This window comes from Musca autumnalis, unplaced genomic scaffold (assembly GCF_047663935.1).
Source record: "Musca autumnalis isolate F117 unplaced genomic scaffold, ASM4766393v1 scaffold_3, whole genome shotgun sequence".
Lineage (NCBI taxonomy): Eukaryota > Metazoa > Arthropoda > Insecta > Diptera > Muscidae > Musca > Musca autumnalis.
In genome coordinates, this window is record NW_027411866.1 from 60,754,992 (window position 1) to 60,767,332 (window position 12,341).

Below are 12,341 nucleotides of genomic sequence, written 5' to 3' on the forward strand. Positions count from 1 at the left end.
AGGTAGGATATTTGCCTGTAAGAGTCGTTTTAATAAATTACCGTAGCGTTTACACAAAGTGAGCTATTTTTTTCCTTAGGTACTAAATTTTATTGAAATTCCAAGTTTAGTAGGACTAGAACTTTTAGGGAACAGCTTGGAACAAAGTTCCGTTTTCACAGAATGATGCACGAGAGTGTCCATATATCACTTTTTAAATATTTTTGAAATTACATGGATAAAAATGTCTGTTTTTTTATACCCTTTCCCATATAAATTATAGCTTTTCCACACAAATGGACATTTTTTTTAAATATACGCGTTTTTATAAGAGTTTTATGAAAACCCAAGGAGTATTTTTTTCAATTTTGGAAAAAATTTTTTTTTCCTTTTTCAGGGTTGGTTTGTTTTTGAGATTTGACATTTTTAAATAGTTAGAATTATAGAAAGCACACTTTTTCTTCCCTGCCAGCAATTGGAAGTGAGTTTCGCACTCCCTCGCTTAAGAGGTCACTCCGAAGATACGCCAAGGAAGATCGTTGGTAAATTACACAAACAATTTCTATAGCCTTATTGTTTGCATTTATTTAATGATTTAACAAATTTGAACAAATATAGAACATTTCCTATCTTATGATTATATGAAGCGGTGGTGCAGTGGTAAGCATACTCGCTTTGCACTCTGAAGGTCCGGGTTCGCTTCCCAAGTCATCACATTTTTAAAATGACAAAACTAATGTAGGAGGAAATTGCAAAGAATAATTTCTCTAAAAGAGAAGAAAAATAAATAAAATTAAAAAAATAAATACAAATAAAAAAATTTAAATAAAAAATGAATAGAAAAAATTATTTTTTTTTAAATTTCTAGAACTATCGCGGAAATGATCTTCTAGAAGTGTCGCTGGAGTGACTTCCAAGACGACACGCCGGCGTAGTTCACAACGAAGGTCACTTCAGGGTGACTTCTGCGACTATCGCCGCGACTGCTTTCATCGCCCTGAGCGACACGCCAAGTCATTGCCGCGATAGTTTTTTGCTTGCAGGGTTCTACAAAGAATATATGTGTACAACATCTTTGGTTAGGCTTCTCGAAGAATATTTACCATTTTCTTCTACCTTTTGTGAATATTTCGCGTAAAAAATTTTGACAGTAAATGAAGACTACGCTCTGAATTCGCCTTTTGGATCACCTTGTTAAATTCGCCTTGGTATGTAGAGAAGACAGTGGTGAGACATGTGAACCAAGTTCGCCGTGTTAACTTGTTTATTATGCATTCTTAATACACAAAACGTGCAAGAATGCAAATATCCCATGACACCTGTGTGAATTCCCCAGTGCACTTCAATACCGAAGTAGCGAAATCGAGGATCGGATCAACAAAATTAAATATATCTGTACATTTGTTACAACATCCGAAAATCTAGTTTAAATATAACTGTATATTTGTAACAACATCTTACATTACATCTGAATATCCAACTAGAGCTGTAATTCCGCTTCATACTACATATTCATTTTTATTTACACCCAAGATTCAAATAAAGATTAAAATTTTAACAAGTCGTGTTACCACTTAAGAAAGCATAATTGTATAAATACATCTTCTTCAAATACAATAACAACATTTCCATTAAATTTACAATGTCTGTTTTAAATGTTTTAATAGCTTTATTTCCGGGATATATTTGTCTCGGGAAATTGTATTACCACTCATGAAGTTGGAAATAACTTCAGGCACTTGAATTATGTTCGAGTCGATCTGCGGAAAAATATTTTTATTACAAATAAAGGAGTATTAATTTTTTATCGAAGTACCTGATTTGTTTCCAGTATTCCTATTAGCAATCTAGGAATTGCAGCTGCGGTTCCGTTCACGGTATGTGTATTTTTTATGTCCCCATTTTTGGTTCGATATCTAATGTTAAGCCGTTTTGATTGGTAATCAGTGCAGTTACTGCAACTTGAAATTTCACCCCATGTTTCGCGGCCAGGCATCCATGTTTCAATGTCATACTTCTGATATGCCGGTGCACCAAGTTCTACAGGAGGCATATCCAATAAACGAATTTTCAGACCCATTTTTTTAAAAATGTCCAGTTGCAAATTTTTGAAGTTTTCCAGCATATTTTCCGATTGAGTTTCCGTACATATTGAAAACATCTCAACTTTTGTAAACTGGTGAACTCTAAAAGTATATATAAATATATATAAAAGTATTAATCGGCCAAAAGTTATTTGAAAGCTTGTCTCAAGTGATGGATACAAAGAGTGACTCAAAAATGTACAATTGTTATATAAGGATAAAAACAGACATATATGAAAATAACAATACAACTGAAGTTGATCATGTACCTGGATGAAACGAGAAGGCGTAAAAAGAGCGTTTGAAAAAGCTGTGCCAGCTCAAAAAATTGGTTGGTTTTAGTCAAAATCTCTGATGTAATAGTTGATTCTTCATAAACGCTCTAGCAACTCTGCTGGATCCCCTACATCCCAGTCAAAATAGACAGTGAAATAGCAAAAATTCCCACAAAGCTGAATTTTGATGGAGAGCTAGGATTTGCCATTAGAAGCAACGTCCTAAAAGTCCCCATCGCTCCTATGTGTGCCAAAAAAAGTTATTCGGGGTCGAAGGTCAAATTTTAAGGGTTTTTTAGGTTTTCGGATATATATTTTTTTTAAAAGGTTGATCTAATCAAAAATTGACCAAAGTAAATATTGTAGACATGTTTGGTCTTTATATTTTTTTCCTTGAAAGAGCCATTCTTGAGATATAGCTGTTCTAAAAGCACATAATTTTATGCACATATAAGGGAAATGGGCACGTATTCAGACGAACCGGCTAAAATAACCGAAGTAACCGCCTCCGTCCTCTCAAAAAATATATGTTTCCTTGAAGAGGAAAAAAAATCCAACAAAATCGGAGCGTGTTTAGTATAGTTATTCTATGTAAGAGTCATTTTATGCAAAAATAGCTCGTTTAACCCACGTGTGTAATCGAAAGCCCAACGGGAACGACCACAAAGAAAACTCTCCGAATTTTTTGAAGTTTTGTCCGAATGTAGGCTTTGCTGTGCTGATTAAGGAAAAAATATAAATTTCGCCGGTCCGAAAGGCCGGTTAGACCCGGTTCTACTTAACCGATTACTGCAAAGTGGATATCGTTTGAAAGCTTATGGAAATAACTTAAACATAGTGCGGAGATTTTAAGCGGTTCCATTCTCTTAGACAATTGGTTAATCTAAAACATTTACTTTACCCGGCTTTTGCTAAGTGTTACCGTTTTTTTAGAAAAATTAAAAAAACGCATATCTATTTTGACTGGGCTACTAATTTAGCAATGTATTATCGACTCCTCAGCGGATGGTTATAGTCATTGTACAATAAAGTAGAGGTAGGCCAGGTACGAAAATCTATCAGATGGCAGGTATGAAAATCTATCAGATGGCATGGTACAATAAGGTAGATGTATCTGCACAGCTACCCGTGTTACAGAAACATATGAAATTTAGAACTCCACTGTTTATATGTTTAAAGTACCGAATAGAGTAAAATATAAAAATTGCTTTGGCTAGGCTCCAGAATATTGTTGCTAGAAATGTGTTCCAAAAATAGCAAAAGTTGAAACCAAACTTATGACAGTGAAAAAATTTCATTCTCTTATTTTCTACTTGACACGTTTGGCTGATCTAACTTCGTGATTCCTGGCATCCGATTTGCATACACATTTCAGTTAGAATTTTTACAAAAATTGTAATGTTCACATTCCGAAATTTTTGGAACAAACTTCAATTAATATCAATATTTGACGATTCGTCCTTTCGCAAGTATTACTATTTAAAAAATTAAAAATTTAATTTTGCCACGCGAATAAAAATTGCTCTAACTTATTTTAAATTTTAAGATATAGCGTTGCAGCAGAAGTTTTTTTGTTGGAACAATTCACCGATGCATCTACCTTTATTATTGCATAATGTCAACAACAATAAAAATATCAACCCTGCTATTGACAGAATAGGCCATAATAAGAAAAAATTTAGTCATCTGTTAGCTGTAACCTAACTGTAATTATTCTACCATGGTTATAGTAATAGTACATTTACATTAACTTCGCAAGTGAAAAGTACTTGCAAGCACTCAGCAAGTTCTAAGTAACCTCTCTCCACCAATTTTACTCTCTCGAAGCAAAAAATTTGCAGAAGTTGGCGGAAAAGATTAAATTTAACAATTGAAGGTGTCTACCATTTTTTTATTTTCCATTTAATATTCTTCTTTGATCCATAAAATCTCGTACACACTTAACAGCTATATTATTTGATTTTGTGTCAACAGATATGAAAATAAACTTCTCTCCTTCTCTGGCCTTTCCTACATCTTGTTCTGAGTGCAAGAATGCGGATTTGATTATGACAAAAGTTTGTGAGATAGGGCAACACGGAAATCCAAGACACGTAAATCCAATGGTGTTGTAGCTTGTGCCTTACAAATATAGTGCCTCTCCTTCCACGTTCTTATTTGATAGTAGTCGATTGACTTATGCTGGCAACCCCGTTGACTTGACTTGCGCCAATGATCCGGAACTGAGTTCCACCCGGCTATCCCGTTAAGGCCTCGGTACATAAGATGCATGGTTTTCTGGCTGAAATCATTTCTGCCTCTTATGTGACGAGGCCCTTAGTGTTGCTACAACTATGATTCCCTTTCCAAAGCACTAATATAAAACATACTGGAACGCAGTGCGATGTTTTGGATATCGTTGGGAATACCTGGTCGTCTACATTGTGTTTCTCCTACTCCATGGATGCACCGCTTTTTGCTGGAATTTGATACCTTTAAAATAAAAAAATAGTCACCACAAACTACAAAATAAGTTATTTTACTTACGTTATCGTTTTCCATAATTTATTTAATAATTTTTTCCCTTTTTATATCAATTTATTTCAATAGCCAAACGTTTATTTATGCTTTTGCCAAGAAGTTCGCCACAAAACATTCGAATTTAAATCAGCTGATCAAACTTGCAAATTGTTACAAGCAAAATTTTCCTTTCAAAAACTTGTAAACAAAAGTCTCCAAAACTCTCCAATATTCTCTAACAATTGTCTCCAAATTCTCTCTCTTTTACTTTGCAAGTTATCGAACAGCATTTTGTAAAAGTTTGTGCAAATTTGCACGAAGCTATTAATAGCTTGTCTGTGGGTAAATGCATACATACTACATATTATTGTTTATATTTCACATTTCGTTTGTTAGACTTTATTAAAGTGGGGTACACACGATCAGTTTTGCTCAAATAATCGGTTGCTTGCCAGGCCAGTGTGGCCGTTTATTTTTGTCAGTCATCAGGCAATGCTGACATTTATCGATATTTCCTAAAAATCGACAGTCAAAACTGATCTTGTTTACCCATCTTAACCCTCTAACAGGCCAATTGTTTTTATCTTATTAAAAAAATATTTATTGTTTATTATTTCAGCTTCTAGCAGGAAAAGTTGTTGACCGCCAAAAGCGGACCTGACTGGTAACGTAATAAAAAAACTAGTTACACAATGTTTTAATTTGTGATATTATTATTTTTTTATCGTGACATGGCTAAATCGACTCAAAACTGATGAAATGGATCTCGTCTTAATTGGGATCTATTTGTTCGGTGAGGCACATTTCCATGTCATCAAAGTTTATATAAACTCTCTAGCCTAAAGGCTGGCGTTCTAAAAACCATCAGAGCCACAAAGGACATTCCATATGTGTGTGCTGTCATATATTGCCGAAATTTTTTAAACATTCTTCTAGAACAAATCTGTTCGTCAATGTTGTTTTTTGTTAATTGTTTAGTGAGAGCGCCAACATTTCGACGAATTTTGAAAATATCATCATATTTCTCTTCCTGACATTTCTTTATTTTTGTGGTGTCATCAAATTGACATTTTTTGATGGACACAAATTGCTTGGAAAGTATAGGCCAAAAGTTGCTTTTATATATTGACACAGCAATCTGTTAATACTATAACTTAATGTTTATTGAGGAGTAAACTCGCAAGAGAAAACTTAAGACTAATATTACAAATGTCAACATTAAAAAGCAAGTCTGCCATATTGATACATAACATTTCTACCCTCACGTACTGTACTCTGGTAGATTTTCGTACTGGATGTTGACTGAATTGAGTCGTAGCAGTTGGCTTTGGTTCCGCACTCATTCTGGTTTATTTCTCATTTTCTTCTCCCGCAAGGTTAAATCCACCGAAGCTTGATTGTAGTGTAGAGAAGCCAGCGGGCAATGAAGTCACATTGTCAGGACTACCATGTCTTGGAGTAAAAGAGTTCCTTGTTGTTTGAACGTCATTCGGACTGCATGTATTCGAAGTATTAAATTCGTTATGAATGACTGGCTCCATTCTATTCTGTTCCGCGACAGTAGAACTCGCAGTTGCATTGCCCATTGGTATTCTTGGATCTTCGCGATGTCGTACTTGATCAACACGTCTTTTAACAGGTTTCCCATCATAAAGAATTTCGTAGTGTAAGTCTCGAAGTCGATTTAGCGCTACTCCTGGAAGCCACTTGCCTGCACGGTTGTTATTTGACAAGAAATAAATGTTCAGCATTGGTTTAAAACAGCGGAATGTGGGGTTGATAAGATGCGACAACATTGCACCCAACCCCGAACTGCTGGCATCTGTAGCCAGTTATAGTGGTAATGCTGGATTATACGTAATCAATACTTTTTGTGACATGAACGCATTCTTAATGTCGTTGTACGCTACTTCATCCAATTTCGTCCAATGAAACGGAGTTTTGTCATGAATGACCCATAATACGTGGCTTTCCCAAGAAACAACTGTAAGTACTCTTGACTTGAAGGTTTTATTGCATCTTCTATTGCTTCGACATGTTTATCGGATTTATGTATTCTACTACCATCAATCATGTGACCAAGAAATTCAATTGTTGTTGCACCAAACACACATTTTGAACATTTTAACTTTAAGCATTTTCCTTTAATCCTGCCAACGTCGTCTTCATTACAATCAGTAATTTATCGAAACTCTCTGTATAAATTAAAATGTCATAAAAAAAAATATGTCCCGGTTTTGGAATCAGATGCTCATTCACAATGATACGAGAGTTAACAGTAGGTTTAAAATTGCCGGTTATTTGCATTCGATCCTATTTCTTAGCAACGACGTGTGTGGTTGACGTCCACTCTGAGAATTCGACCTTCTCATAAAACACCGATTTAATTTTTCTGTCAATTTGAGCTGCATACGTTTCTCTTAAAGCAAATGGTATTTAGCATCCTATTTCAAATGTAAAATCTCGGAGCACCTTTAGCATTTAGCGCTTTATGCTGTATATTTATTACCGGTTCCACTGTAGCACCCGCTATATTTTTCCTCACTGAGCAAATTCATATGCCGTTTTATAACTTTCTGGCTCTTTTGAAATTATCTGGTGACATATGATACGCGATTCCAACTCAAAAATAAGCTGTTCAGTTAGCATTCTATCCAAAAATTCTCCGTAGCCACAGTGTGCTGCTTTTCTAAGACGTTGTGTGTAATCTGCTAACGATTCTTCCTTCCCTTCAATGCAATGCAGTAAGTTTATTTATTTTTTTGTCGAAATGATTCACCAATGTACACCATTTTCAACTGTAATTCAGAAAATACCAGTTGTAATTCAGACATTTTATTTGAAATTCAGATGTTTTATTTGTAATTCAGACATCATATTTGTGATTCAGATATTCCGTTTCAAATTCAGAATACTTCATTTGAATTTCAGATTTTCCATTTGAAATCCAGAAATTTCATTTGAAATTCAGAATACTGCAATTGAAATTCAGATATTCCATTTGAAATTCGGAATTTCCATTTGATATTCAGAATTTTTCTATTGAAATTTCGAATTTCCATTTGAAATTAAAGAATTCCATTTAAAATTCAGATATTGCATTTTAAATTCAGAACACGTCAATTCAAATTCAGATTTCTCATTTGTAATTCAGAAATTCCATTTGAAATTCAGAATACATCAATTGAAATCCAGAAATATTCAATTGATATTCAGAAAATAATTTATTAAACATATTTTTAATAATGTATTGAGTTTTATTTACATTAACAAGAAAAACAGCGAACGACTAAAGTGATGATAGGATAGTAAATAAAATGGCGGAAAATTAAGAATGAATTACAATGACAATACAACGCATATAATCAATATACTATGTAAATACATAGTGTTAACAGTTCAAAACAAACGTAAAATAATCTATCGTCCCACCGGTATATCTTCCAGAGATAGGGTTTCTTCGTGGAATGTTGAGGAGTGTTGAATGGGTCGAATGCAGTCGCCGACACTAATAGTTAACAAAGCTTCGTCTATTACAGATTCCAAATATTGCAATCTCTCCTGACCGATGTTTGGTGGTGTTACGGTTGGAATGCCCGAATTCCCTTTAACATAAGTTTTTATTTTATTTTGCCCCATATAATCGTAAGAGAGACGCGGGGGATTGCAAAAATATTTCCTCCAATCTATTGTGACATGGAGCGTTATCCACAACAAGAACGATTTCCGACAATTGGTTCCCTATTTCCACCCATTTGGACAAAACTGACAGGATCCACTCTTTTGCATCTTTTCCTCTGAAGGCTCCACGGCGTCGATCCATTTTTATTATGCCGCACGCGCCTATTGCTCCAATGAGATGAACATTTGGACCTCTGGACGTTGTGAGAATTTGCACTGCCCTAGTACCAGTGCGAGACCGTGGCTCCTTTTGCAAAAAAGGTTGAAATTGGTTTCGTCCATAAAAATTACCTGCTTTCCCTCACCTATATATTCATTTAGTTGTTTGCACATATTCTGATCGTTTTTGTTTATTTTGCGGAGGATTCATTGTTTCAGGTTGACGGTGGCCACGTTTAATTGAAAAACTTTTCCATGGATGGTATTCGAAATTGTAGAACTCGCGACTATCTTTTGAAAGGTATTGAAAATTGTTTTCCTGGATTGATTTTAGGGTTATACACGGGTTATCTTCAACCCATTCCATTATTTCATCGACTTCTGCTCCTGATAGTATATGTGGTTTGTTACCACCACGTGTTTTTGGCTCTTCGAATTCCCGGCTAACCCAAGTAAATGCTGTTTTATATGGTATTAAAAGAGAAGCTGCAAGCTCTTTCCAATCACCTCCTCTGTTTGCCGTCTCAATTATTCGTACTCTATCTTGCTTCGAGTGTCTCTGATATGTTCTCCTTTGCACCATTTCTATTCCTATGATTTAATATATGATATTTTATATTTTTTCAGGAAATGTCGTTAGCATTACTGAGGGGTATTTTGCCACCGTTGAAAATTTTGATGAAATTTTGGTGGCAAAACACCGTTGAAAAATGGTTGATGTTGCGTGGCAGAGGAATCGAAAACACGACCATCTGTGTGCAAGGCGCCCAGGATACATACATTCGAAGGCTAAAAATCCTATGGACACTATGTTTTTAGGAATTATGTGAAGTTAATTATTAATTTTCTCGTTTAGAGTTAAGCTTGATGATCGGAAATTTTTTGCAAGTGAAAGGAAAGGACACGAACCCACACAGTCACCATATTACGTTACCTGGTTTCGCTGTTGGTTAAGCAGTTCCTCAGACGTATCGACTGTCGAATTAATTTTAATTTGTTATTAATATTCTGAATTATAAATGAAATTTTCTGAATTTCAATTGAAATATTCTGAATTCCAAATGGAATATCTGAATTTCAAATGAATATTCTGAATTTCAATTGACGTGTTCTGAATTTAAAATGGATATTCTGAATTTCAACTGTTATTTTCTGAATTTAAAGTGGAAACTCCGAATTTCAACTGATATTTTCTGAATTTAAAGTGAAAACTCTGAATTTCAAATGGAATTTATGAATTTCAACTGAAATTTTCTGAAATTTAAATGAATTATCTGAATTTAAATTGACGAGTTCCGAATTTCAAATACAATTTCTGAATTTCAAATGGAATATCTGAATTCCAAATATAATGTCTGAATTACAAATAAAACATCTGAATTGCAAATAAAATATCTGAATTACAACTGTTATTTTCTGAATTACAGTTGAAAATGGTGTAAATTTATCACTTAGCTTGTATGGCGAAACATCAAGCGGCGTCGTTGTTGCTCTCCCTGCTGCATTCTGTTTTGAAATACTTCCAAATATTTCCGTAATGGCTTTCAGGTCCTCTGCACCCAGTGGCATGTTTAACTATCCCACTTCTGACATCACTTGTTTTTGATTGTTCTGCGAACTAGATAAGCTTTTAAAATGTTGAAACTTTTTTTGCATCTTCACTTTTAATAGTGGTTAAAGTGGTCGTACTTTTATTGGTGGTTCATGCCTATTTTTATAATAATTTTTAAGATGCATAAGTCAAATTGCAAAATTGAAAAATTCTGTTACAGAAAGACAAATGCACATAAAGGTGGAAAAAAGCTGCCTAGTATTTGTAATATAGCATTGAAAAATAGTGTTGCCAGATAAGTCGAACTATAGAAAAGTTTTTTTTTTTTATAGAATAGTTTAAATAACTAACTTTAATTCGTAAATACAATTTTCGAATGATTTACATATAAATGCTGGTTTCCAAGCTTAGTCTTCGTTCACTCACAAAAATAACATTCTAATATGCCTGTGGATCGGACTTAACCATCCGTGAAAGGTAACATAATGGTTGAATGTGTGGGACTTCAGTGAACTCTTAATTTAGAAATTCAGCTCAAATCTCAAAAGAGAATTAATTCAAATATCACTATAAACTGACCTTCGACTTAATAAAGCAAAAATAAAATGGACATTTTTTTTATAAAATACTTTATTCAAAATATAAAAATATGTTGGTCTCAGTGTTCGCCAGAATTTGTTATTTAATTTGTACTCTGACATACTTTACACTCTTGGTTGGAATGAATTGAATTCCACATATGATAATTGAAATCGAAATCCCAACACTTTTGGACTCCTCTTCGTTTGTATCCTAAGTCTTGTTGTGTACAGAGCAACAACACAAATGAAATTAATTGTACGCCGTTTGGAAAGATTGGCAAAAAGGCATCGTTTGTGTTTAAATTGCCTTCGGAGGAGACACGAAGTAAAAGATTGTGGTTGTCGTTGTTGTCGAAAGTGCAATAATGAGGAATCCGAGTCAAATTATGAATCTTAAAAGTTCCAAGAGTTCCATCGTGGCGCAATGGTATGCACACCCGCCGTGCACGCTGAAGGTCGTGGATTCCATTCCCCGGCCAGGAAACATCAACATTTTCAACGGCGGCAAAATACCCCTCATTTTCTGAGTGTTTCAGCCGTTCGGACTCGCCGAATAATAAATCGGGGTGCACTCATTGATATGATAGAAATCTCCCTTGTCCCTTATATATTTATGACAAAATTTTTCCATTTGATCAAATTTTTTCCATTTGATCAAAAACCTTATATCTGAAATTTTATGGCTATCGGTTAACGTTAACCCGTGTCACCAGAGGATCTTGGTTTCCATAGTAATTTGTATATCAATTTTTACAAAGGCCAATAAACGCAAACAAACAAAACGATCTCCGTACCAATCACACAAAGTCACAAACTTTTCAGTTTCTCTGAATCGCTTCGCTCTCAAAACAAAACAACAAACTTTCAAAGCAAAATTAAAAACCGTACGATTACTGAAATATACTTCGGCTATGCTTTGCCGAGTTGTTTCATTCACCACCGAAACAAAAGGAACTTTTGGCAATCATTTGCTGTTTGTAATGATCAATGCCACACTCAGACACAGACATTTCATTGCTTAGCAACCCTATCAGCTAACATCAACAGACTTAAAACATACTATGGTTGATGTTTTCAACCACTAAATGAATCATTCACGTGTTTTAAACTTTTTCGTTTTCTATGTGTTGTTGCGGAATTGAGAACATTTAGCTATTCGTTTTGTTCGCACTCACGAATGTAAACAAAACGAAACAAAACGGGGAGTTCGGACAACGTGGGTTATGTTTGTTTTTGTATTGTTCCTATAGAAAATACGAAACGAAACCACTGGACCAGTTCATTATTATGTCTAAAAAACGATGTCTACAACAAATGTACCAACCCGCGCCCACTGACCGATCTTTATTTCCATAATGCCTTGTATAGGCCCCAAAGTCGAATTTTCAGGAAACATATACACCAAATGACAGCGAGAACACTGAAATCAAAAATGAGTTTTTGAATAGCTTCAGGCCACAGTTGACGCAATCAGTACAGGTATAATTCCTGGAGACCTAAACGGAAAAGTTGGGAATAAACCACGAGATTT

General features: G+C 34.7%; 2 protein-coding genes across 2 annotated transcripts in view; one reads left to right on the forward strand and one right to left on the reverse strand.

The window, feature by feature from the left end:
• LOC141399829 (uncharacterized) overlaps positions 1-12,341 on the forward strand; it is a 237,074-nt gene that overhangs the window by 140,442 nt on the left and 84,291 nt on the right. The gene's annotated exons all lie outside the window — the stretch shown is intronic.
• The window catches only part of SerRS-m (Seryl-tRNA synthetase, mitochondrial), a 135,077-nt gene continuing 124,207 nt past the window's right edge, over positions 1,472-12,341 (reverse strand). The window contains exons 4-5 of the mRNA XM_073979153.1: positions 1,796-2,165; positions 1,472-1,739 (exon numbers count right to left, since the gene is read on the reverse strand). Coding sequence (XP_073835254.1) covers positions 1,617-1,739; positions 1,796-2,165 — 493 coding nt within the window. The 3' untranslated portion in view covers positions 1,472-1,616. The remainder of the gene's footprint in view (positions 1,740-1,795; positions 2,166-12,341) is intronic.